This window comes from Actinia tenebrosa, unplaced genomic scaffold, assembly GCF_029948245.1.
Source record: "Actinia tenebrosa isolate PJP-AT-01 unplaced genomic scaffold, QUT_ActTen_1.0 PGA_scaffold7__59_contigs__length_16204524, whole genome shotgun sequence".
Lineage (NCBI taxonomy): Eukaryota > Metazoa > Cnidaria > Anthozoa > Actiniaria > Actiniidae > Actinia > Actinia tenebrosa.
In genome coordinates, this window is record NW_028292584.1 from 13,191,072 (window position 1) to 13,214,854 (window position 23,783).

A 23,783-nucleotide genomic window follows, 5' to 3' on the forward strand; every position below is an offset into this window, starting at 1 on the left:
TGCGCCCCTACATTGACTTTAACACGCAAAAGCGTACCGCAGCGAAAAATGACTTCGAGAAAAACCTCTTCAAACTGATGAACAACAGCGTGTTCGGAAAGACAATGGAGAACATCCGCAAGCGCGTAAGCGTAAAAATAGTCAGCACCAAAGAGGAAGCAGAAGCATACGTGTCACAGCCAGGCTTCGTTAGATACGTAGAAATGCTGAACTTCTACGTGATTCACATGAAAAGGGCAAACCTCTTACTAAACAAGCCCGTTTACACAGGCTTTACGGTGCTGGATCTATCGAAGCTGCTTATGTATGAGTTCTACTACGATAAGCTTAAGCCAAAGTACGGAGACCGCTGTCGCCTCCTGTACACAGACACCGACTCCCTAATTCTAGAAGTGCAAACGGAAGACGTTTACAAAGACTGCCTCCCCGACATAGATGAGTACGACACCAGCGGTTACCCGAAGGAGCACTTACTTTACTCTGCGAAGAATAAGAAGGTAATTGGGAAGATGAAAGACGAAATGTTAGGAAAACCCATAGTAGAGTACGTGGGTCTGAAACCAAAGATGTACAGCGTGCTAAAGTTAGACGGCGTAGAAAAGAAAGCTAAAGGCGTAAAAAAGTACGTGGTTAAGAAGGACATTACGCACGAGTCCTACCTCAACGTATTACAAACACGCAAGGAACAGCGGCATAAGATGAACAGCCTGCGCAGCTATGGTCATCAGATACATAACGTCACGCAGGAGAAGGTGTCACTGTCTGCATTTGACGGTAAGCGATGGATGTGTGATGACGGAGTGCATACGATAGCATTCGGACATCACACGATAAGCAGTTCTTCCATGACGAACCCACGTGTGGGGCCATCGTGAAGATAATACAAGATGGGCTGACCCTTCTTAGCTATTACGCTTCGGATCTGGTAAGTTTCCAAAGACCAATTAGGATCCGTAGCTCTTTTGGATCCTCCTTCTAATTCACCCGGTCCGTAGAGATATCGGACCGTGACATTACCTAATTTTTTTTCATGGGGGAAGACCGCCCTCGAACTTCTGACGTAGGACTTGTGTTCCACGTGTTTCTTCTTCATAGCATCCTTGGGTTTCATTCCCGTAGCCCTGGCCGCCTCGTTGTTCAAAGCCGCGATGACCTGGGGGAGCCTCTGGGTCCATTCCCTGTTGCGTTTGGAGGGATCTTCCAGCTCTTTCCAATACTGGTACCCAAAGAGACGCTTGGCCAGGGTCTTATTGAATCTTTCGACGATGCTCTGACCCCTGTGGTACTCTGCCTCGGCTCTCCTAATCTTAGTGTCGTGGTCTTTCAGGGTCTTAGTAACCACGCCCATGAACTCTGTCCCCGCATCCACTTGCAGCAGCTTAGGCCATTTCAAGACGCGCTTATAAACCCTACCTAGGGCTTCTGCGACTTCCCCAGAATCCTTGCTGGTTATAGGTTCGGCGTCCTTGTATCTGCTTGCGATATCGACTACGGTCAAAGCGTACCTATAGGTCTTCTTTCTCACCTTATCGTGCGGCAAGAAAAGCAAATCCGCCTGATGAACTTCATTGGGGGTATTTACGGTGAAGCTGGGCCTGGGAATGTACTTGGGCACGGGAAGATAAACCTGCCAGAGGGTTTGTTTTTTTAACCAGTTCTTAGCCGTTTCATCTGATACCCTGGCCGCGGTCGCGAGTTTCTTGATGGCCGACGCTCCTTTCCAATAGCCTTCAGGCCCATAGTAAATCCTCTTGAGTTTATCCTCTACGCGACCCATTATATGAATTCCAGGACGAGATTGATCTTGCGTCCGTTGAAATCCAATGTCTCTCCGTCCACTTTAATGGTGATGTTTATGCTTTCTACCAAATTAGACAAGTCATAGCTCAAAGAAATGGGAGTGTATTCTACCAGGTCAAATGGATTACCTTTGGGTAGAAACTTGGACATAAGAGAAGACTTTTCTCCATTGTTGTAACTATGGACTAAATCGCAATAGACTTCGTAAGAGGATGCGACTTTCCATTTCACAGGTATGGCTGTGTTGGTAATCGTCTTGCCTGAGGCACATAATAAAGATCCCAATGGGTCAGACTTTCCAAAAGTCATTGAATAATTTGACATATTATGTTTGAGGGTCATTTCGTGCGGCAATCCTGTGGTGAGAGTATAACCGTGTTTTGCTAATTCCTTGGCCAGTGTGATTGGTGTATAATGTCCATCGGGCAGCAATACGGCTTGATAGTTAGATCCTCCTGTATGCTCAGTGACTATGCCCCTAATCAGGTTATACCAAGAATTGTACAAAGAGCAACTTATGAGCCTAACCTTATGGGCTTTGATGGGGGGATTCAGATAAGTGGTAAAGTCATTCTTGTCGCTTTCCAAAAAGACGATCATATATTTCAGGAAACACAGTTTCCTTCTAGAAGTAAGCTACGCTTGCTGACTTAGACTAAATACACCAAAGCTACGCCTCCCGCCAGCCCTGCAACTCCCACGAATACCAACTCACTATCTTTTTGTTTCTTAGAAGGCTGGTAGTAATTCTTGAACTGGGGCTTTCTTAACCCCGTTAATGCCGCGGGGTGCGCCTGCGCATAGAGCTTAAAGGCGTAGTCTGTGTTTTCGAAGTTCTTGTCTGCCTGCATCTTGTCTTGGTAGTTCTTGTCCAACCAATGCCTGTAAGCTTGTCTCTTCTTATTCCAAGCCTCCACGTCTCGCTGATATTTCTCCAGCGCTAAGTCGTGCCTCTTCCTTTCGGCGGCCAAATCTCCGCTGCGATCACCTCTAACTAATCTATCCAAATATTGACCACCATAATTAGCTCCAGTGAATGCTAAGGCTGCAATAACTCCACCTGCGACCACGCTAGCCATTTATATGTTAGGCAGGTACTTTTCCTTCCGTAGGTAATCCTTTAGCATGATAGCCCCGCCTACGGCAGCGGTCATCTTAGCAAAATTAGCGAAGCTCTTACTTGGGTCTTCAGTAAAGTCTTCTTTGAGCACTTTCTTACCTACCCAACCAATACCCGCAACGATGGAAGTAATGATAGCTGCTTCTTCAACAGTTTTCAACAACGCGGTCGACATTATATTACAAAGCGAGAAGGTTATTCCATTACGGGTATTTTACTTCTAGGCGGCTCCTGCACAGGTGCGTGATATGTTGGTGGTTTTACCTTTTTTGCTGCCCGCCATTGTAAGTAGAGGCTGCCTGCTGCTATAGCGACTCCTATCGCGCCAATGACGTAGCCGGGATTCCAAAAGGATTCCTCTTCTTTTTCCTCCACCTTTTCCTCTTTCTTTGCTTTGTTCTTCCTGTTCATCTCCGCGAGCTTCTTTCCGGCAGCGACTCTGCCTGGAGATTTAGCCTTGGTAATCTTTTGCTCGGGCTGCTCTACCTTCGACTCTGGTTCACTCATTTATATCTAAGGACTTGAAGGACTTGATAAGTACTTGACGACGACTTAAGGATGACTTAAGGATAACTTGACTAAGTACTTGACAATGACTTAAGGACGACTTGACTAAGTACTTGAGAATGACTTAAGTAAGTACTTAAGGACGACTTGGAAATAACCTGGGCGCGACCTGACCAAGTACTTAAGGACGACTTGACTAAGTACTTGAGGCGACTTGATCAGGTACCTCAGCAAGTGCTGCCTGGAAGACCTTTTCGACTTCTCTGTCCTTCTTGAAGTCCTTCCAAGATGTTCCGAAGGAACCTAGTACCTCCTTCAAGTTGACATGCTGAGCTACGTGAAGTGCCGCAGAGGCGACTGCCATTAACTTACCGCACTTCAAAGACAACCACCCGCAGGTTATCTTAAGTTCTTGGGCGATGACATAGTCATCTCTTATGTCCTTCTGTAGTTGCTCCACGTCGTCTATGGGCAGTGCAAGTCCAAGCAATTTAGTCGCAAGTCGGATAGCGGAGTCTGCTACGGCGTCCGTGGTCTTACTTGCAAGGGCGGCCTCGTACCTCTTATGGAACTTCTTAACTTCCTCTTCTGACAACTTATTAACTTGCTCATGGGTAAGTTCCTTGCCTATCATTTCTTTACACTTCCCCGAAGACACAAGGATGTTGAGTTGTTCCTTAAGGTTACTTTCGTCTAACTGCGCGGGGACTTCATCTAAGAGCTGCTCAATGTCCATATATGTTAATGGAATACGGAAACCTCAAAGAGAAGATCATCTTGGAATGTTGGTGCGTCTTTAAATGCCGCATGTATTCGTGTAACTGTTCCTTGGATATCTCACCGCCGTAGTCGCTTAAGATGGTTTCCAGGTCACTCCGGCTCGGAGTATAAAATACTACGAGAGAGCCTATGTTTTCCCTGAAGGGCTTAGAGACACTGGTAAGCTGCTGGGAAAGCAACCAAACGCTGATATTGTCGTGTCTACCGCTGAAGGCGAGCTTAACGAGCTCGGAGGTGCGCTTTTTTACGTCGTCCCCGCAGGCGATGTCATCCAGTATAAGGAGCGTCTGCGTATCTTTAGGGAATTGCTTATGCCAGAACTTCAAATGGTTGGATAACTCGTTAGGGTCTAAGATATCTACGAAGAAGTCGTCATCTTTCACTCCTATGCCCGTCCAGGTGCGGTTATTCACGTAGGTGGGGCATAATAGCACGATATAGTCGAAGCGGTATCTAAAGGGTCCTAATAGCTGCTCCACGACGAACTGCGTTTTGCCGCAGCGGGTGGGTCCTACTATCAGAGCATTGCAGGGAATATGGTTCGGATCCATTATATATACGATGGACCCAGTGGACGCAGTAAGAAGGATTGCCACCGACGCAAAAGATAAAAGAGACACCATAGAAATGCAAAGGGAGGAGATCGATCGGCTGAAAGAGCGCGTGCAGGAATTGTACGATGAAATGTGCGGTCTGAAGCGTGCAGAACGGTTTGGCGCGCTGATAACGATGGCAACGTGGGCTAAGGAGTCCGTTAAGGACTTCATGCGATATCCCCTGTAGAATGTTGACAATAAGGTTGAATCTTTGTTAAGGATGCCTGGAAACTATTTCAAAGAGTGTCTCAGAATGTTGACAATAAGGTTAAATCTTTGTTAAGTATATGTGGAAACTATTCCAAAAAATGCCTCAGAATGTTGACGCTTAGGTTAAATCTTTGTTAAGACGTGCCCTTCAAAGGGGTTCTTATTTTTATTTATTATTATTAAATATCCTTAATTATTCTTAATAATAATAAATAAAAATAAGAATGGGATTTGAGACTCTTTGCACGAACCCTACTTTACTATTTTAAGCCGCCTACTAATCCTTACGGGCTTTCCACATATACTTAACAAAGATTTAACCTTATTGTCAACATTCTAAGGCACTCTTTGAAATAGTTTCCAGGCATCCTTAACAATGTCAACATTCTGAGACACTCTTTGAAATAGTATCCGGGGCAAAAGAGTCCATTAAGGACTTTATGCGGTATCCCATATAAGGGTTATTAAATCCTTATTATATATGGAGTGTGAGCGGTGTAACAAGGAGTTCAGCAGCAAGCAAATGTTAAAATACCACCTGGAAAAGAAGGTATGCGCTAAGAAGGCACGCGAAAGGCGTTGTAAGGAGTGTAATCGACTCTTTAGCAGCGCGCAAATGTTGGATTACCACGTGGATAACCGCGTTTGCCTAAAGAACGTATGTGAGCGATGCGAGGAGGACAAGAACGACGAATGGCATCGACATCGATGCCGCGGCAATTACGACCTACTGAGCGTAGCCTGTGAGGAACACGGCAACGTTGCTGCACGATGTTGCCCAAAGGAAACCCAAAGGAAGTTAACGCGCCGGAAGAAGGAAATTGACCAGCGCTTTGCGGAGTTTGACTGCGTCGAAGGCGTAAGGTGGGAGGATAGAGAATATTGGGAGGCAACTTGTGAGCGCTGCGGCTGTCAAAGAAGTGACCAACATGTTTGGCAGTGCCTCTACGACGGTCAAGGCGGCTTTAAGGAGTACTTAGATCGCTTTGAGGCCTGGCATGCCGGCAATGAGGCGGCAAGGAAAGCCCGTAGAAGTTAGAAAGGACCTAAGATAGTAAAGTAGGGTTTGTGCAAAGAGTCTCAAATCCCATTCTTATTTTTATTTATTATTATTAAGAATATTCGATAATAATGAATTAAGGATATTTAATAATAATAAATAAAAATAAAGACCCCTTTTAAGGGCGCTTGCATAATCTAATAATAATAAATAAAAATAAGGACCCCTTTTAAAGGTATATGCTAGCGCAGCTGCCTTTCTGGGAGGCATTCTAATTACCCTTTCAATATATGGACTGTATTACTTGCGAACTACCTGCCGACTGCATTACCCCTCGTAAGCCGCCGCGTAAAAAATACACCTGCCTTCATTGCGACAGGGTATTCTCCGAAGGATCCTTTGTGGGGCATTGGTGCTCCGCGGATCCTAAAGCGCAGCGGGCGCTTAACTACAAAGAGGAGATGGAGTGACTGTTCTTTCAATGTCAAACTTCCATCGGCCATTTACCTTACCATAGCTGCGTAAGTGGGTGAATTCCTCGCCCTGAATTACGTACCGCACGCAATCCGGCGCCCAAAGGGAATATTCCTTGCCTTCTAAGTCTTTGAGGACTAACCGTAAACGGTCGATGTCTTCGAAGACGACGTAATTTTTTATTTCGTATGCTTTGCCGTGGACGAGATCACGCCAGTGAGTCAAGCTGAGCTTCATTATACCTATGGAATATCTTTAGGTGCGTTTTCAAAGTGGCGTAGGACTTAAACCGCTTTACACAGCCCTTACAGGGAATACGAATGCCATCCGCGTAATCCATCAGGGCACGGCAGATGATGTCGTAATCGTTGCTAACCATCGTTAGGTAACCATTTACGTCAAGCTGTGAGATTTTCTTAGATTGCTTCGCGGATAAGACGCCGTTTCCTTTTGGGGTTTTCAACTCGATACACAACCCGCGGTATTTCTTATGCGCATTTAGGATTAAGAGGTCGGGTTGACCGGCTTGGTAGCCTTTTCGCCAGCAGGTTATGCGCTTGCTGTCAGAATCCTGCAGCTCGCCAAGGCCTGGTGCTATGATGAATTCAGGGTAAAACCTACGCATGTAATCGACTACCTTTGCATGCAGGTCAGCTTCATTTTCTATCTTAAAAACTAATTTATTCGGGCTGTCGAAGCGTTTGTCCATCGCATATTTACCCGTCTTTCTCAACGCGGGTAGGACTTCTTCGAGGACCCAATCTTGGAATTCTTCTGCCTTTGCCATCTTCGAGGAGAATATCAACTGATACAACCCGGATTCGTTCACATACAGGGAATGTGGGTGTGAATTGGAAGGGAGGCGATTCACCTCCATTCTAAGTTCGCTAAGCCTTACCTTGTATTTATCGCGAACGTGCACCTTAATTGCATCTTTTGGGCGTTCGTAGCCCAACGCAGCCGCTACTTCCTTTGCTTTGAAGTACAATTTATCGCCTTGCACGACTTGCAGTTTCGTACCGTTGCTTTCAAATACGCGAAGCATTGTATATTCAAGAAATATTTTAACATTGACGACTTCATTCCTCAGCCGTCCTAGTAGGCAACGCTTTTCAATTGGTTCATTTCTACGCTTAACTGCGCGTCAGACACGACGAAGACGTAGCAGTTTATTTTATCACCGTCGCCCGCGGAGGCATTCTTGGTGCGTTTGATCTCCAATGTTATGCCATCCTGCGTATTTACTAGACGGAGGCCTTGACCATGTAGGTCTTCGTCGTTAATGGTGCGCATGTCAATCCACAGCGCATACTTATCCTTAAAGAATTCCTCAGGGCTAATTTGGTCGCCAAACTTGCGCATGGCCTCTCTGTACACGTCTGCGGGCTTTATCCCCTGGGAGTAGACCTTGTTTGGAACGCCGTTTATGTTGACCCCCACGTTAGTAATGTTGGGGTTGTGAAAGGCCTCGGAGTCGCGCTTACCGGCTTCGTAGGGTTTGGCAAACACCAGCATCAACCCCGTGAGACTTCTTCGGGGGAGGTTAATGCTTTGGTTGATAACCTCATCCGTCTTATCCAGGAAGCTGAACGTCTTATACATCACTACGTGGTCGTAAAGGAATGCCTTGCCAGAGCTGTATTCCATGCCAGCGCTACGGGCCAGCTCTTCGCTGTACACGGTCTCGTACTGTAATTCTAAGTTGGTAATAGAGTATGGGGTTGTTGTGGTAAGTGCAGTGCTTAGCCCACCAATGATGTTATTAGCATCTGCTAAAGTTACTTCAAACTGCAGTTCGGCAAGCTGTCTTGGGTAATAGACACCGTGATTCGTAATCACTTCAAAGTCCAACGGTATGACATACTTACTACCATAGGCGGTCTTTATTCGCTTTGCGTCTGCCACTGCGGTTTCTCCGCTGCCGTCAGTAGGTTGCGTTTTCGTAGGTGTGCGAACCTTACGTAGAATGACACTACCAATTCCTTGTTCTATCCTTTGCGCGCGGTCAAAGGCCGTCAACCATAAGTCTTTGTACGTGGTATACAGATCGTACCTATTTAAGTCCAGCAAGGATTCCCCAGCGAACTTTACGCGCATCTTAGAAACAATGTTGCGACCCACGTTGTTAACGATAATCCTTTCATCTGTGGGGTCAGACTGCACCGCTAAGTCGAACCTTAAAGCCAAGGTGCCGGGTACCAATACTAGGTTATCTGTTAGGCGGGGCACGCCTACGTACAGGGTTTCCCCTGGCTTAGCGCTAGAAGGGGTAAAGGTGACCCGGTGAAAGGTGCGTTCTGCTTTCAGCCCGCCAACCTGCTTAGGTAATACGTTGGGATTTAACTTTGAGCTTATCATATATAATGGAAGTAGAAGGAACGGATTTTGACCCCCTTACCGAAGAAGGCCAAGTCGATATTAACGATGAAGAATACGATGCATGGATTAAGGACGCGGGGGCAAAGCCTTTGCTTTACGACATGGCCTTGATAAGCAAGTATGGCAATAGGTGGAAAAGCTTCAAGGCAGCCTTGAATCGCATGTGGCAATCAAGGAACCGCGGCAGCCCCGTCCCCGAGTACTTGGAACTTCAAAACACAGACGAAGCAGCCGTGCGGGAAACCGTAGAGTGGGCAATGCCAGAGCTAACGCAGCGCTACGACAACTTTGATGCTGACGACGTAAAGCTTACGGAAAAGGGAAACAAAGTCCTCATAAGCGTCCAAGACTTAAGATTTCCCGACAAAGACCGCTGGACAAAACCGCAACCCCTCTTTGATGAGGAGGGCAACGTTAGGGGCGACGTCTCAAGATTAAAAGGCTTTCAGCGTGCTACTAGAAGCCTGTTAGAAAGGCTGCACAACTTAACCGAAAGGACCAACGCGGAAAAACGTGCCGCGGATCTGCAAAGGGAGTTAAGAGAAAAAGATGTAGAATATGCAAAGCAAGGTCAGCTACTTGCCGATGCTGAAAAGAAGTCCGCCCATCAAGATGAAAGAATAAAAGAAATAGGAAATCAAGTGGATCAGGCCCTGCGCGAATTAGACAAAGCACGGGAGGACTTAGGAGAAGCCCAAAGCTCTGGCGCCTCAGTGGAAGCACTGCGGGAAACGTTGGAAGAAAGGGAGGAGGAATACATGAAGCAAAACCAGCGGCTTGCCGACGCGCATAGGAGGGAGGTCGAATTTAAAAATCAAGAAATAAGGGATCTGGTAGACCAAAGGAATGAGATTCGACGTGAAAGGAATAAATTACAAAAGGATCTTGATCTCACCCTGCAGGCGTTGGACGTAAAAAGCGAAAACCTGCGGGCTGAAATGTCTGACTCCTTGGGAGAAAGGCGAATGTTAATGTCTGAAATCAATGCAAAAACAGATCAAATTCAACAGAAAGATCAAGCCATCAAAGACTTAGAGTATGAAATAGAACGACAGCGGGGGGTAATCGAAGATCAAGAACGCCCTGAGGAAGAAAAGGAGGCAGCTCAAAAGGAAACAGAAGATCTAGAGGTGCGCCTTGCGGAATTACGGGCTCAAAAGGAGAAGCTGGAGAAAGAATTAGGGCTTACCACCAAGGAAAAGATAAAAAGAGCTCTTTTGAAGTATGGCGTTCCGCTGGCATTTGCGGTCGCTATTAGCACCGTAGTAGGAGTTATCCTATCCACGCTTAAGGCTACAGGCGCGGGCGTAAAGAAATTAGGCAATGGGCTGACGGACTTGGGAAAAAAGATGGCAGCCGGTCTTCCTGGGCTGCTGGGTTCGGTTGTTTCCTTGGCGCTTAGGGCCGGCGGAGAACTGCTAAAGTTTGTGGGGAATAACATTTGGATATTAGTCGTAGCTATTGGGGTGGTACTTCTAAAGAAGATGAAGGGTTAATCTTATCCTCGTGTATTACTGGTGGCTTATCGTCGTCGGGCGCCCGAGGCGTTCTCGACTGGGGATAAGTAAAGATAGTATTCGCGCCGCCTTGATAATGCGGAACTAGCGGCAGCACGCTCATGGTGCTAATGGGCTTATGATTCCAAGTGGCATCCGTCGGGGAATTTCTTGACGGGGCGGCATTTATCCGAAGGTAGGCAACGTCGTTGGGGAGAACTTGTAACTTCGCATATTGGCAATTGGCTATCATGTGAAAAGTTACCGGCGTTAAGTCTTCTCCGCTTCTTGGAGGGGGTTCCGACGAGAAATGAGCTGGGTTCCTATTATTATCTTTTTTTCTGTAGGGTAGTAATGGGTGGTTATCCTCATCGACAATCCTAAACCCGACATTACACGAATACCCCGTCGAAATGCTAATGGTACACATGATCAATCCCAGGCCCCCAACCTTCACCCACAGCCCGGTGTCATGCCAATGCTGTTCTAAGTAGTCCTTCTCCTCCAAAAAATGTAGAAACCAATCTTCCTTTGCGTGTGGGTTCATATATTTCAGCAAACATAGTTTGCTTCTAGAGACTAAGCACCGTAAGAGTGCTGATGGTTGCGTGGTTATAGATAGTATCTCTCTGATTTTCTATACTATTTATGCAAACGCTCCCGGTGTCATCTACGCGCATTTGCAGCTTTACCTTCCCATGGCAATCGGCGACCATGTGGAAAGTCCAAACCGATAGATTTTCGGCGCTCTGGGGGTTGGGCTCTACGGAGAAATGCGCAGGCTCCCTGTCGTTTGTCTTATTTCTCATAGGCTGCAGTACGCCATTCTCATCCAGGAACCTGAAGCCGACGTTGGCGTGACTACTCGTGCCAATGCAAATACTACAAAGGATTAACTTCTTTCCTGAGTAGTTAAGGCTTACGGACATGCCCGTGACATCAACCCAAGATGCCTGGGTGTATTTTTTCTCGCCTGTGTAAGTCGTATAAACACAATCTACTCCAGCTACGTAGGGGTTATTCATCGCCATATATAATAGCTCAGACCAACGCCTGCAGCTGCTAGGCCGGCTTTTAGTAAGTTATGGTCATATTCCTTGGTAACCTTCTTTACTGGTTTCTTTGGTTCGGGTTTTCCTACATGCGCCTTCTTCGATGGTTTTTCTACCTCTTTTTTTGGTTTCTCTACGAAGTGAGTAATGCCCTTGGTCATGTCAGAGTTCACGTCATTCACCCCAAACTTCATATCCTTAGTAGCTCGCTGCAGCTTGTTGTTATAACCCACAACGGAATTGGTGTTAATAACTAAATTACTTGGCATTAACCAACAACCAGGCGACAAAGCGTAATCCAGTCGCACTTTAGACTGCTGCACCGCTAATTGATATCTCTGCACCGATTTAGATATGTCATTTTCTATTATTGCAGACTCAAATAAAGTTAGGAATTCTTGTTGCGTTTCCTGTGAAGCGCCTTGGGATCCAACAATGGGGTTGCGGGTATTTACCTGCGCTCCCAGGATGCAGTACACGAATGCCTCTATGCTGCGGTTAATCCTGGCTAGGTTTCTTAGACCTTTTCCTTTCATTAACACAAACGGATCCCAAGTGCCGGGGTAGTTCGTTTGAATTCTAGTAATTAATGAATTATTACCCTTATTACCACCCATATCACTGAACTCTAACTCATTACTTGGGTATTCCTGATGTCCGTAGTCAGCCGGCTTCTCACCATTGGCACCCCAAACGTAAACTATACCCAGCCCATGCGTCTTACCCTCCTTATAACGAAAGTCTTTTTGCTGTGGTTTGAACTCATTAATTAACCTTTCCAGGGCTGCGGCGTCATATCGGTTATTCATTGGATTAAATGCTCCATCTCCTGGTAGGGGTGCGTTAAGCTCCTTCAACAACCTCCTTACCGTAAAGGCAACGTGAAACTGCATAATTGGAATGCGAAACATGTCCGCGGCAACACCACAACCTTTAGTGGCAGCCCAAATAGCAAAGTCTAACTGCTGCGGCCAATACCGCATATTGGGCCCTGCTAACCATTCCCTGGCCTCTTTACCCGACGTATGCTTTAACATCGTATCCCCATAGATATTCCTTACTACTACATCAAATGATTGCCCACCCACTGAAATCTTCAGGAACGTTACCATCGTTTCAAAGTCGTTTACACCACCTTCAGCATCGTAAAATGGGTAATCTTCCGTGGTTAACAATAAGTTTCTAGGAAAATTAGGTGCTTTATGCTCGGGTTTTGGTGGCCTTTCTTTATGAACGGGGCGTACAATCGTCAATCGCTGCACCTGATCACCTACTTGCTCCAGCTTTGAATGTTCCAAGTCTGCATTGCTGTACATCCTGGAGCCGTTAAAGTAAATCCCATCGGGTCTCCTTTCGAACTTACTAGGGTCTGCATGCGGAAACATCTTCCTAAAGGCCCTCCAGTTCCAGTAATCCCGGTTGTCGTGATGTGGCTGCTCCTCAATATCATTCCCAAAAGCGTCGTACATTAGTATATATAATGGATGTTATACCTTCAGCACCTCAGTTGTACCCAGATGTTCCCAATTATCACACTACGGCACCAATAACGGATGCCGAAAACTTCAGGCTTAATAAAGCGAACTTAATCCTGGCTTACTTGGAAGGGCAGACAAAACACTACGAAAAAGTTAGGAAAAAGTACGTTAGAGCCCGGAGTACGCTACATAAGATTGCGATAACTTCAGGATCCATATCTGTTGTGTTAACGGGCTCTGGCGTTGCTACTTCGCTTACTGGGCCGGGAATAATCGTTGGAGTTCCTTTGGCCGGCGTTGGGGCAACCTGTGGTATTATTTCTGCTGTTGCTACGGGTATTATGAAAAAGCTATCCACGAAAATATCCAAGCATGACACGACAATAGCTCTGTCTAGGGCTAAAGTAAATACTATTACCGACCTTGTCTCAAAGGCTTTGCGTGACAGAAAGATAGACGACGTAGAATTCTCGCTTATTCTGACCGAAGAAGACAAATACGAGAAATTAAAGTCGGACATAAGGAACAAAAAAACAGTCGTAAAAGATCTTTCCGAGGAATCTCGCAAAAAGATCTACCAAGAAGCGAAAGAAGAGCTTCAAAGAAAGCTTGCTCAGTAAACATCTGCTTTGAAAAGAGCGTGACGGGATTCTATTTACATATCGAACGTCAGTCTAGAAATTTCGCGTAATATAAATTCAGTGAATTATTACGCGTAATATGAATTATTTGGCGAATTATTACGCGTAATATGAATTATTTGGCGAATTATTACGCGTAATATGAATTATTTGCATAACCTTATTTGGCAAATTATTACGCCTAATATAAATTCATCGTATGAATTACGCGTAATATGTTATTGTCGCCTCGGAATCCATCCTAACAGGGGGTGGTTGGGGTCTATTTTGTAAAATATTTCGTAAATTACGTCAGGGTAATAAGGAATATCCTTATCCAGCCGACAAAACATCCACTCGGCTTTTGTCATATCAGAAACCTCAGGAATAGACTTACCGGTAATTTCAGACAAAAGATAGGGAATAGCTTTGTAATATTTCCCTAGCTTTAATTTTTTCAACGTTTTCCGTAGACTTTGTGGGGTTGGCTCTTCTAAGTGGTCTATGATTTTCTGCCTTACTTCGTCGCTTAAATATATCGGATGTAAACCTTGGATATGACTCATCCAGTCCCTGAAGTATTTTAATCTTTTGTATGGGGTTTTCTTACGACCTCCATTGGCGTAATACTGCTCTCTGGTAGCATTTGGTACGGCATTACGAATATTCTTACCACACTCGTAACACTGTGCTGACGTGTCGTCTTCTATTCGCATTTTCTTACCACAACAAACATACTTATTTGGCTTAGTAGGTACAAACTTGGGTTTCAAGCACTTTACACAGAAATCATAAGCAAACTCTTTACAATCTTCGCACTCCATATATAGACTAACATATTTAAGTGCGCTGTTGCCCTCAACCACACTTGGAGTGGGGGTCGTCCGTAGGTGGATTTTTGACACGGATCTTGCCCGTGTTGAGATTGCGCTGGAACCCCCATTCCCTATACGGGTAATCCTGGCGTAAAGTAACATATTTCGAGTGCGCTGTTGCCCTCACGGGTAATCCTGGCGTAAACTAACATATTTCGAGTGCGCTGTTACCCCCACGGGTAATCCTGGGGGTCTCATAGGGAATGAGGGCTACGCAAACACGGGTTAGTGACTTTAAACGGAAAATCCTCGTGTGGTCACTGCGCTAGAACCCCCATTCCCTATACTACTGACCATGTAGAATCGCAAAAACCCTGATTACTGACTACCACTTATGGTACGCTAGAAAAGCGACACGTTAAATAAAGTTTATGTTATATTCAATCCCCATCAATAACCGGTGATTTTTTTTCACCGGCGTATTCAAAGAACAATGCTTAAGGAAATTACATTTGAACTCCGCACGCAATAAAGTGGTACCCAGTTAATACGCTCTTACCAACTGAGCTAAACGGGTTGTCCAATTAACGTCACGTTACAGTCGTTTTGAGAAAATTAAGTGCCCGCATCAACCGGGTAGACTTCCACTGAAAATGGGCATATTGGGACAGTAATATAGGTTACATCACCCTTTTGTTCTTATGCCCTTTATATACTAGTTGTTTGGCTATTCTTTCTTTACTATTTTACTTTTTATCCTATATGTATCTTTTTTTTCTTCTATGTTTTCTATGAAGAGAACAGACTATTGAATTCTTTGGAATCCTTCTACTGGAAGTTCATAGTTGATCTACCCTCTATATTCAAGTTTATATTTATATCTATATCTGCATCTGCATCTGCATCTGCATCTGCATCTGCATCTGCATCTGTATCTGTATCTGTATCTGTATCTGTATTTATGTCTATGTCTATGTCTATGTCTATGTCTATGTCTATGTCTATGTCTATGTCTATGTCTATGTCTATGTCTATGTCTATGTCTATGTCTATGTCTATGTCTATGTCTATGTCTATATATAGTAAGAAAAGAAAAAGACAAATGAACTACAATTTCATCCCTACAAGCCTGTTTCGTGGTTGCCCACTCATCAAGGGATTTAATAAGAATATGCTTTACCATGGCTTATATACCAATTAATTTACATAATAATAATGAACTAATCAAACTAATCTAACTTATGCGGTGCGAAATCTAACAGTTCAATTACTGCGTAAAAGGGCTTTGTTTCTATGGCGGCAAGACGACGCAAGCTCATTACGTTTGTTAAGGGTAGAAAGTTCTGGTCGGCAAATGATTAGAAAATTTTCTTTAAGGCATACAGTGTAGGTTGCATCTTTTGTTGGAACTGTTGTACGGCGAGTGTGAAGAGAGAATGCACCAGGAAATAAAGTGTTCGATGTTGTCCAGATGTATTTACTAAGCTGTAAGATTGTGTTAGGTGCTTTTCTCTTGCCGGCCCTTTTCTCCTTCATTGCAGCCTTGAAATTCTTCCATTCAGCCATTTTGACAGCTAGCAAGGCACGTGCATAAAAGAAATGTACCACAAGAAGCCCAAGCTCATCATAAAACCTCGCAAAGTACACTTGGATACTGTGGCAGTCATAGGCCACGGAGATTTGTTTTTCAATATTTTTCAATGGCAGCGATAGGCCATCAACAATTTAATTTAATTTCACTTTGATTTTTATTTCATTTTAAATTGAACTTGAAATGTAGTTTGACTTTCTTTTGACTTTCTTTTGAATTTTGTTTTCATTTAATTGTGGTTTTAATTTGAATTTGAAAAAAAAAAAGATTTTGTTTTGTTTTTATTTTTATTTATTTTTAAATCAATGAAAAAATCCAATGGCAGCTATCGGCCACCATACTCAATTTTCAGGGGTTTATGAAAATTCTTCCACCCACTGAAACACCAACCCAAATTAATTCGTATGTCACTCTATCTCACTTCAGATAAACCTAAAGATACTTTGCTCTCTCCAACTAAGTTGGATGTATGTGAGAATAAAGCCATTAAACTTATTTGCACGGCTGATGCATATCCTTCAGTCAAGAACTACTCGCTGTACAATGGAAATATTTACCTTGGATCAAACAGCAATGGACAGTCTACTACAACAGCAAGATCATTGGGATGGAATAAGTTTTGTTGTGTTGCTTCGAATGAACTTGGAAGTGGTCATTGTGCCTTTTCTGATGTATACGTGCTGGGTAAGTGAAATGATATGAGTGGGTATTAGTCATACTACTTATCCATACTGTAACGATATTTGACAGATGTCATTCTTTATATGCGGTCGATAACGTACTTTTCTATCAAACACTTTCATGCGTTGTAGGTTTGTATTGTGTTCTTCTGTCTGTTACCGGAACTTTCGTCGTGGATGTTACACGAACTGTTAAGACCGACTATTTCACAGTCCTCTCCTTCGTCGTTTTTCTCCTTTTCTTTTGTACCCACTTTCAACTCCTTCAGTCGAAATGATGTTTTTCCCGTCTAGAAATATAAAAGCTGAACAAAATGATTATGCCAATGATGATCATGATCCGAAAAGTTTAATAATGACCAATGCTTACTTGCAGGAAACATAAACACACTGTGTAAAATCAATGACGAGAATACATCAGTTGCAGTAGTAAAGGAAGGAGATAAAGTAGTTCTGCAGTGTAACGTAACTGGGAATGAATCATACTACATCTACCAGTGGATCAAAGTAAAGGACAGTCTGTCTGTCAGGAATGATACACGGCAATTAACATTTGGTTCAATAAACCGCACGGATGAGGGTTATTACCAGGTGACTTTGCGAGATAAACTAAACTGCTCATCCAAAACAAGGTCTTTTAACATCACTGTCAACTGTAAGTAGGATTTTATTGAACTAGTCTTCAATTATGATATAATACAACAGTGCTTGGCATTAATATCATTAGACAGAAAATATCAGCTTCGTGATTCCGCCTAAAAAGAGAGCAAAGAGAGGGGTGTAACTCATCAAAACATTTTAATTTTTTTTCGGAAGATAAACCTGAGAATACAGGTATCAAGATTACACCTGACAAGAAGGACTTCTGTGAAGGAGAGTCGATAAACATCAACTGCACATCAGACGCTAATCCTGCCCCAGTCTACTTCTTGTATCGTAATAACGTGTTTAACGGTAGTAATAGAGACGGTGTCTTTGTTGTTAAACTTGCGGAGAATGGAAACTACACTTTTACTTGTGTACCGAACAATAGAGTTGGTGTTGGACCAGATAAGAGCAAAAGTGTTACAGTAAAAGGTAAATAGCTGGCCTTGCTTTTCATTACCTGTTTTCTTTTGCGTGTGTGCGTTGTTTTGTATGTTATAATTGGTACTCTGAAAATTTGAATTCGAACCCTACAGCCGGTGATTTGTTTTTAAGCTGGGTTCGCGTTGAATAATGTTATGAGCAACAAATAGCCAAACAAAACCAGCAACCGAACTTCAACAACAAAACCGAACTTCAAGAGGCCTGCAGCAGCCTAATATAAGTTTTTTTTTTAAAGAAGTTCATATATCGCATAAAGTTATTATCTCTGTGCAACAGTAATCCCAACCCCCCCCCCCCCCCCCCCCCCAAATCCCTAAGCCACTACTACTTGTTGTAGTAATTCTGTGGTATCAGTTCCAGTTTCAAAACTGCGTGCAGATATTTTTTTGGATAGTTTGAAACAATATTTGGAATAAAAATGAAATCTATAGGACATGGCGTTTTTGAAATGGTAAATCGAAGACCTCTTAGCTACTTTGCATTTAAATATGAAGACCATCCCATCATGGCGTCTATGAGGAATATAACCTATTTAAATCCAGCGAGGGATTGATAATCAGCAGGGAAAAGCGTGGTCGACGAATTGAATGGAATTGCTTATTATAAATTCACGGCTCTCGGGATGTATGTAGCGGCTTAATTCCACCGTTCAAGAACGAGCGATTTAATTTGACTTGTGCTTCATGTGTAAACCCCTCGTTGGCATATTAGAGTTATTTGCAGTTTGGTCGCGGATCGGTCAATAATTTAGGATGCAATTTGAGTTCTAATATAACGCATATCAGTATCTTATAAAAGTAGTTGTAAATCCCCCTATTCTTGAAAGTATATACTATCCCCCCCCCCCCCCCCCCCCCCCCCTCATTTTTAATACACGTATTGTGACTTTTCCAAAGGTCCTTTGTTGGAAACGTGCAAAATTGGCAACGAGACAAAAACATATCAAGAAGTGACTGAGGGATCTGACGTAGATCTACGTCTAACAAGTTCTGAAATGAAACGCTTGGATTTTACCTGGAAGAACAACACAGTCAACATTTTAGGACAAGTTGGGCACAGTTTGACATTCAAATCGATTACACGTTACCAAGGAGGACAGTACCAAGTGGTTGCACGTGATAGGTTTAACTGCTCTGCTGATATGCAGTGCAACTTTACCTTAAATGTCCAGTGTGAGTAGAAGTTTTTTTTCTTTTATCACTCAACAGTTTTCACATAATGTGTAAGCATTTTTTAATGTCAGTTACAAACACACGCTTTTTTTTCATTTTGTTGCGCGTTTGAACATTGTGAAGTAAAAGTTTAGGTTGCAAGTATGAAATCTGTTTGCGATGTCGTGCGCATTCGTTACATCAATTTAGGTGTTTCGATTTTCAGCATAAATACAGGTATATGCCGCCTATGACTATGCACGATGCCTGGAATTAACCGTTGGGCTTCCATCCTGTGTAAACATTTTTTTAAAGTCGTCATCGTCATCGTCATCGTCATCGTCATCGTCATCGACATCGTCATCGTCATCGTCATCGTCATCGTCATCGTCATCGTCATCGTCATCGTCATCGTCATCGTCATCGTCATCGTCATCGTCATCGTCATCGTCATCGTCATCGTCATCGTCATTACCATCGGCATCGTCATCGCCATCGCCTTAACATCATAACATCGTAACTACATAAATGAGCAACACTGATTTCCTAAGACATTTATTGGGTATTTTCAAAATGATAGTAGTCATCGTTATCGTCATTGTCATAACATCATAACTACATAAATTAACGACATTTACTAAAGCATGATATCGCAAATTATCAAGACAAAGGCTGTTTTATCTGTCAAAGCAGCAGGCTGAGGCGGATAAAACAGTAAAGGCCTTGATTATGAACGACAATCATGCGAAAACTGAATAAAATAATTGTTTTATTATACATTTTGTAAACCAACGATGAAGACGTAATTTTGTTTTCGAGATAAATATAAGTAAATATTTCACTATCTGTGCGAACTTAATGCCCTTAATGACAAATGTATCATCTGCAGTAAAACCTACGGATAATATATTTATCATGTGAAGTTTAAAGGTTACTAGGGATAAGCTGAAGGATCCCGGCCAAACGAAGGCAACATAGTGTGTAAAATGTATAATAATATATGATGTACATGCATGCTTAGTAAGAGACGAAATGTGGCAGTGTAATGTTGACCATTGATACTATCGATGAAATGTAGTGTAAGAACATCATTGATTGATTGATGCTTTTAGCCTAGATGCTGTCATTTAAAAGGTACAGTAATTCAGCTTTCTTTATCCATACGTTATTTTTGTAGTACTCGTCCATGATTAGAAAATTCATCGTATATCATAGCTATGTGTATTGTTGCTTTATTTTATCGCCATTTTGTGTCGTTGCTTGGCACAGCTCAGCTGCAGGTCAGAAGTTACTAACGGGTTATTTTGTAAATGATTGTGTTTCAGATAAACCCGAACAAGCGCGTATCTGGTTCTCACCAAACAAATTAACCGTAAATGAAGAGGAAGCTCTAACCATGACATGTAAAGCTGAAGCTAATCCCAAACCATATTATACTTGGTTTTTCAAAGGAAAGATGATCCAAAGTAAAATTAATGATACAATAAGTCTCTCGAATATCACAGCAGGTGCTGCAGGGGAGTACAAATGTATTGCCATAAACGATCTGGGGAATTCTACCGCTACCAAAACATTGCTGGTTATATGTAAGTAACTCATGTCATTACAGGGATAGTTAAGTACGCGGACATTTTTTTCGGATTATTATTTCTATTATGTATTTAATGTTTTTCTCCCCCTCAATATTCCATTGTTGATGTTATAGCCTTAGTTAATAAGAATTGAAAAATCAAAGACAAGGATGCAGAAAACTGATAAGTTTTATTGGTGTATTAATTAAATGACGGTTAAGCTGCTACCGATTCTATTTCCTATCAGACAATAGTCCTATATACATCACATTGAAGTTTCCTTCTTCATTTTCAATTGACTGACTTGTTACCTTTTATGCAGTAAAAAAATGTATCTTAGGATGTGGCAAACGCGAAAAGCTTGTTTTTGATTTAAAAAAAAAAAAAAAAACCCGGCTAACCTCCCTCCATTTTTAAAAAAGGGTTTATTGACGTATTTCATGCTTTCAGACACCGTTAAGTCTTTCTTTCGTTTGTATATATAATATTTATATATACTTTTTTTTCTATTCGTCTTATGATACAAGATTTTAGGAAACCTACTTGCCAAGTTGTTCCAATAAATGTAACACAAGGGGCCAACATAACATTGAATTGCAGTGCTTCTGCGTATCCTCCAGCCAATTATGCCTGGAAAAGTAGCTATAACATTGCAAACACAGCAACCGTAATTCTTCCTGCCTCTCCGGATCTTCACGACAAATCGTTTACCTGCACTGCAGCAAACTCTCGTGAATCCAAGAACTGCAGGACAGCACGTGTTAATGTTCTTTGTAAGTACCAATGAAATAAAGCATGGTGTGGGACGCTTGCGCGCCGTAGCAGCGATCTTACGTCGTATTTACGTCAGCTTGTTGCTGTTTATTTAACCATAGCACTTCAGGTTAAGCTATATGACTTGAATCCTTTTAAACATTCTGTTTATCCTGAGCTCTCTCTCAAGCAAGCGCCTTTCAATTAAGCCGCTAACTTAGCCGATTTTGCAGGATGTAATAGATAAAACTTAATATAAGATTAAACTTAACTTGCAATAGCACTGCTCACGCTAACCCTACTTAGCTTTTACCTTTGCGAATGAGCGGAAAAATAACTTTTGCACAGTCTCTTCATTTGATATGTATAAAAGGTGTTTTACGTAAAGGTACTAACTAGCAGGTTAATTATTATCATCTTTTGGTTTAATTTAGTTTCTTTCCAAGTAGATGAAATTTGTACTTCGTAAAATTTTTTTTTTCTTCCGATTTTTTTACTCACCATAGTGTTTGTTTCCTAAAAAAAAATAACGACAGATAAGCCTCGTTATGTACGTATAACGGCACAAGACTTAATGGTGAAAGAATTTGGCGTCGTTAACCTAACCTGCACAACCTCGTCTAATCCAGCCTCCAATTATACGTGGTCATTAAATGGTAGATCAATCGAAGGCGCAAACCGTAGCCTGTTCGTAAAATACAATGTCTCAAGATACGTTGCTGGAGAATACAAGTGCACTGCAAGCAACGAATTTGGGGCTGCTTACAATGTTACAGTCGTTAATGTGATGTGTAAGTAATATATTGTCTGAATAAAATTGTTTTGAGTCAGCCTGAAAACGGTGATTAATACATAACTTTTGAACTATTTTTTTACTATTTCCATTCCATTTATCCGTTTGTATATAACTGTGTATTATTTTACTTTAAAATAGTAACACTATTCGTTAAGGGTGTCTTAATATTTTTCTTTTTAAACTTAGATCCACCAGAGTTCATTTGCAAAGAAAAACTGGTCGTCGTTGAAGGCCAAGAACGGAATTTCTCTTGTAATGCTTCCGCGTACCCTCTACCTACCTACACCCTCCATTACAATTTCACCAATTATCCGTCAAAAGCATTATTGATAAATTTGAAAAGAAATGACAACGGATCAATAATAACATGTAATGCTTCAAACTCCCTTGGCTCTGCAGAGTGCAAAACCGTTTTGATTGTGACATGTAAGTATTATAAAAGGGCTGCACATTGCAATACGACAAAGAAAATCAAACCTATTGGTGTCTAATTGCGCCTTGAATAGTCTTTTCAATTCGTATTGTATGAGAAAGTTTATTGAATCACAGGAAGCGCAGTGGATTTCGTTTAGCCACTCGTTCGTTATGTTGGTGATATTCATTCTTCTGTTTGTAGTTATTCCAAATGTTTATCAGTTAACGTTTCCTTTCAATAATAAAAGTATATGAGTTCTTACTTCATCTTTTTGCCAACTTTGTCGTTGCTTAGGAGATTATGAATTACAGCTTCGGGTCAGAAGTTACTAACGGGTTATTTTGTAAATGATTGTGTTTCAGATAAACCCGAACAAGCGCGTATCTGGTTCTCACCAAACAAATTAACCGTAAATGAAGGGGAAGCTCTAAACATGACATGTAAAGCTGAAGCTAATCCCAAACCATATTATACTTGGTTTTTCAAAGGAAAGATGATCCAAAGTAAAATTAATGATACAATAAGTCTCTCGAATATCATAGCAAATGATGCAGGGAAGTACACGTGTATTGCCGTAAACGATCTGGGGATTTCTACCGCAACCAAAAAATTGATGGTTATATGTAAGTAACTCTTGTCATTCCAGGGATTATTTAGTTCACTGGGAGGTTTTTCAGATCGTCATTTCTACATCTAATTATTTTCTGCCTCTCATAATATTTACTCATAAGACTGAGTGGAAACCAAACGCAAAGGATGCGGAAAGAATGATAACTCAGTGTTATGTTGTAATGAATGGCTGGCGTTTAAACAGCCCTTTCTATTCGTATAGCGTCTACTATACTTCCTAGGGAAGTGCATCTCCTTCTTTTCAGTTGACTGACTATATCTGGTAGATTTGGCAATTTTAAAATCTTATTGTCCATTTTTTTTTTAGTTTTATTTATCTACCATCCAACTATTTTTAAAAGAGAGGTTTTGACATATTGCATTCTTTCGCCTTTCCTTCATTTATTCTTTCGTTTGTTTGCATGTATACGTTCATTATTGTTACTGTTTTTCTATTCATCTCACCAAAAGATATCGGAAAACTTACTTGCGAAGCTGTTCCAGTTATCGTGAAGGAAGGGGACAACATAACATTGAATTGCAGTGCCTCTGCATATCCTCCAGCCAATTATACCTGGAAGAGTGGCAATGACATTGCAAATACAGCAACCGTAATTCTTCCTGCCTCTCCGGATCTTCACGACAAATCCTTTACCTGCACTGCAGCAAACTCTCGTGGATCGAAGAACTGCTCGACAGCATATGTTAATGTTCTTTGTGAGTACCAATACCTTAAATGGTGGTGTGCGACGCATGCGCGCCGCAGCAGCGATCTTAAGTCATCGGCATGATGCTTCTTCT

At 42.3% G+C, this 23,783-nt stretch overlaps 1 protein-coding gene across 1 annotated transcript in view; it reads left to right on the plus strand.

The window, feature by feature from the left end:
- The window catches only part of LOC116291830 (hemicentin-1-like), a 46,387-nt gene that overhangs the window by 4,232 nt on the left and 18,372 nt on the right, over positions 1-23,783 (plus strand). Inside the window, exons 3-12 of the mRNA XM_089040605.1 lie at positions 16,345-16,602; positions 16,975-17,253; positions 17,415-17,675; positions 18,584-18,859; positions 20,164-20,424; positions 20,937-21,182; positions 21,699-21,953; positions 22,145-22,384; positions 22,736-22,996; positions 23,454-23,699. Coding sequence (XP_088896731.1) covers positions 16,345-16,602; positions 16,975-17,253; positions 17,415-17,675; positions 18,584-18,859; positions 20,164-20,424; positions 20,937-21,182; positions 21,699-21,953; positions 22,145-22,384; positions 22,736-22,996; positions 23,454-23,699 — 2,583 coding nt within the window. The remainder of the gene's footprint in view (positions 1-16,344; positions 16,603-16,974; positions 17,254-17,414; positions 17,676-18,583; positions 18,860-20,163; positions 20,425-20,936; positions 21,183-21,698; positions 21,954-22,144; positions 22,385-22,735; positions 22,997-23,453; positions 23,700-23,783) is intronic.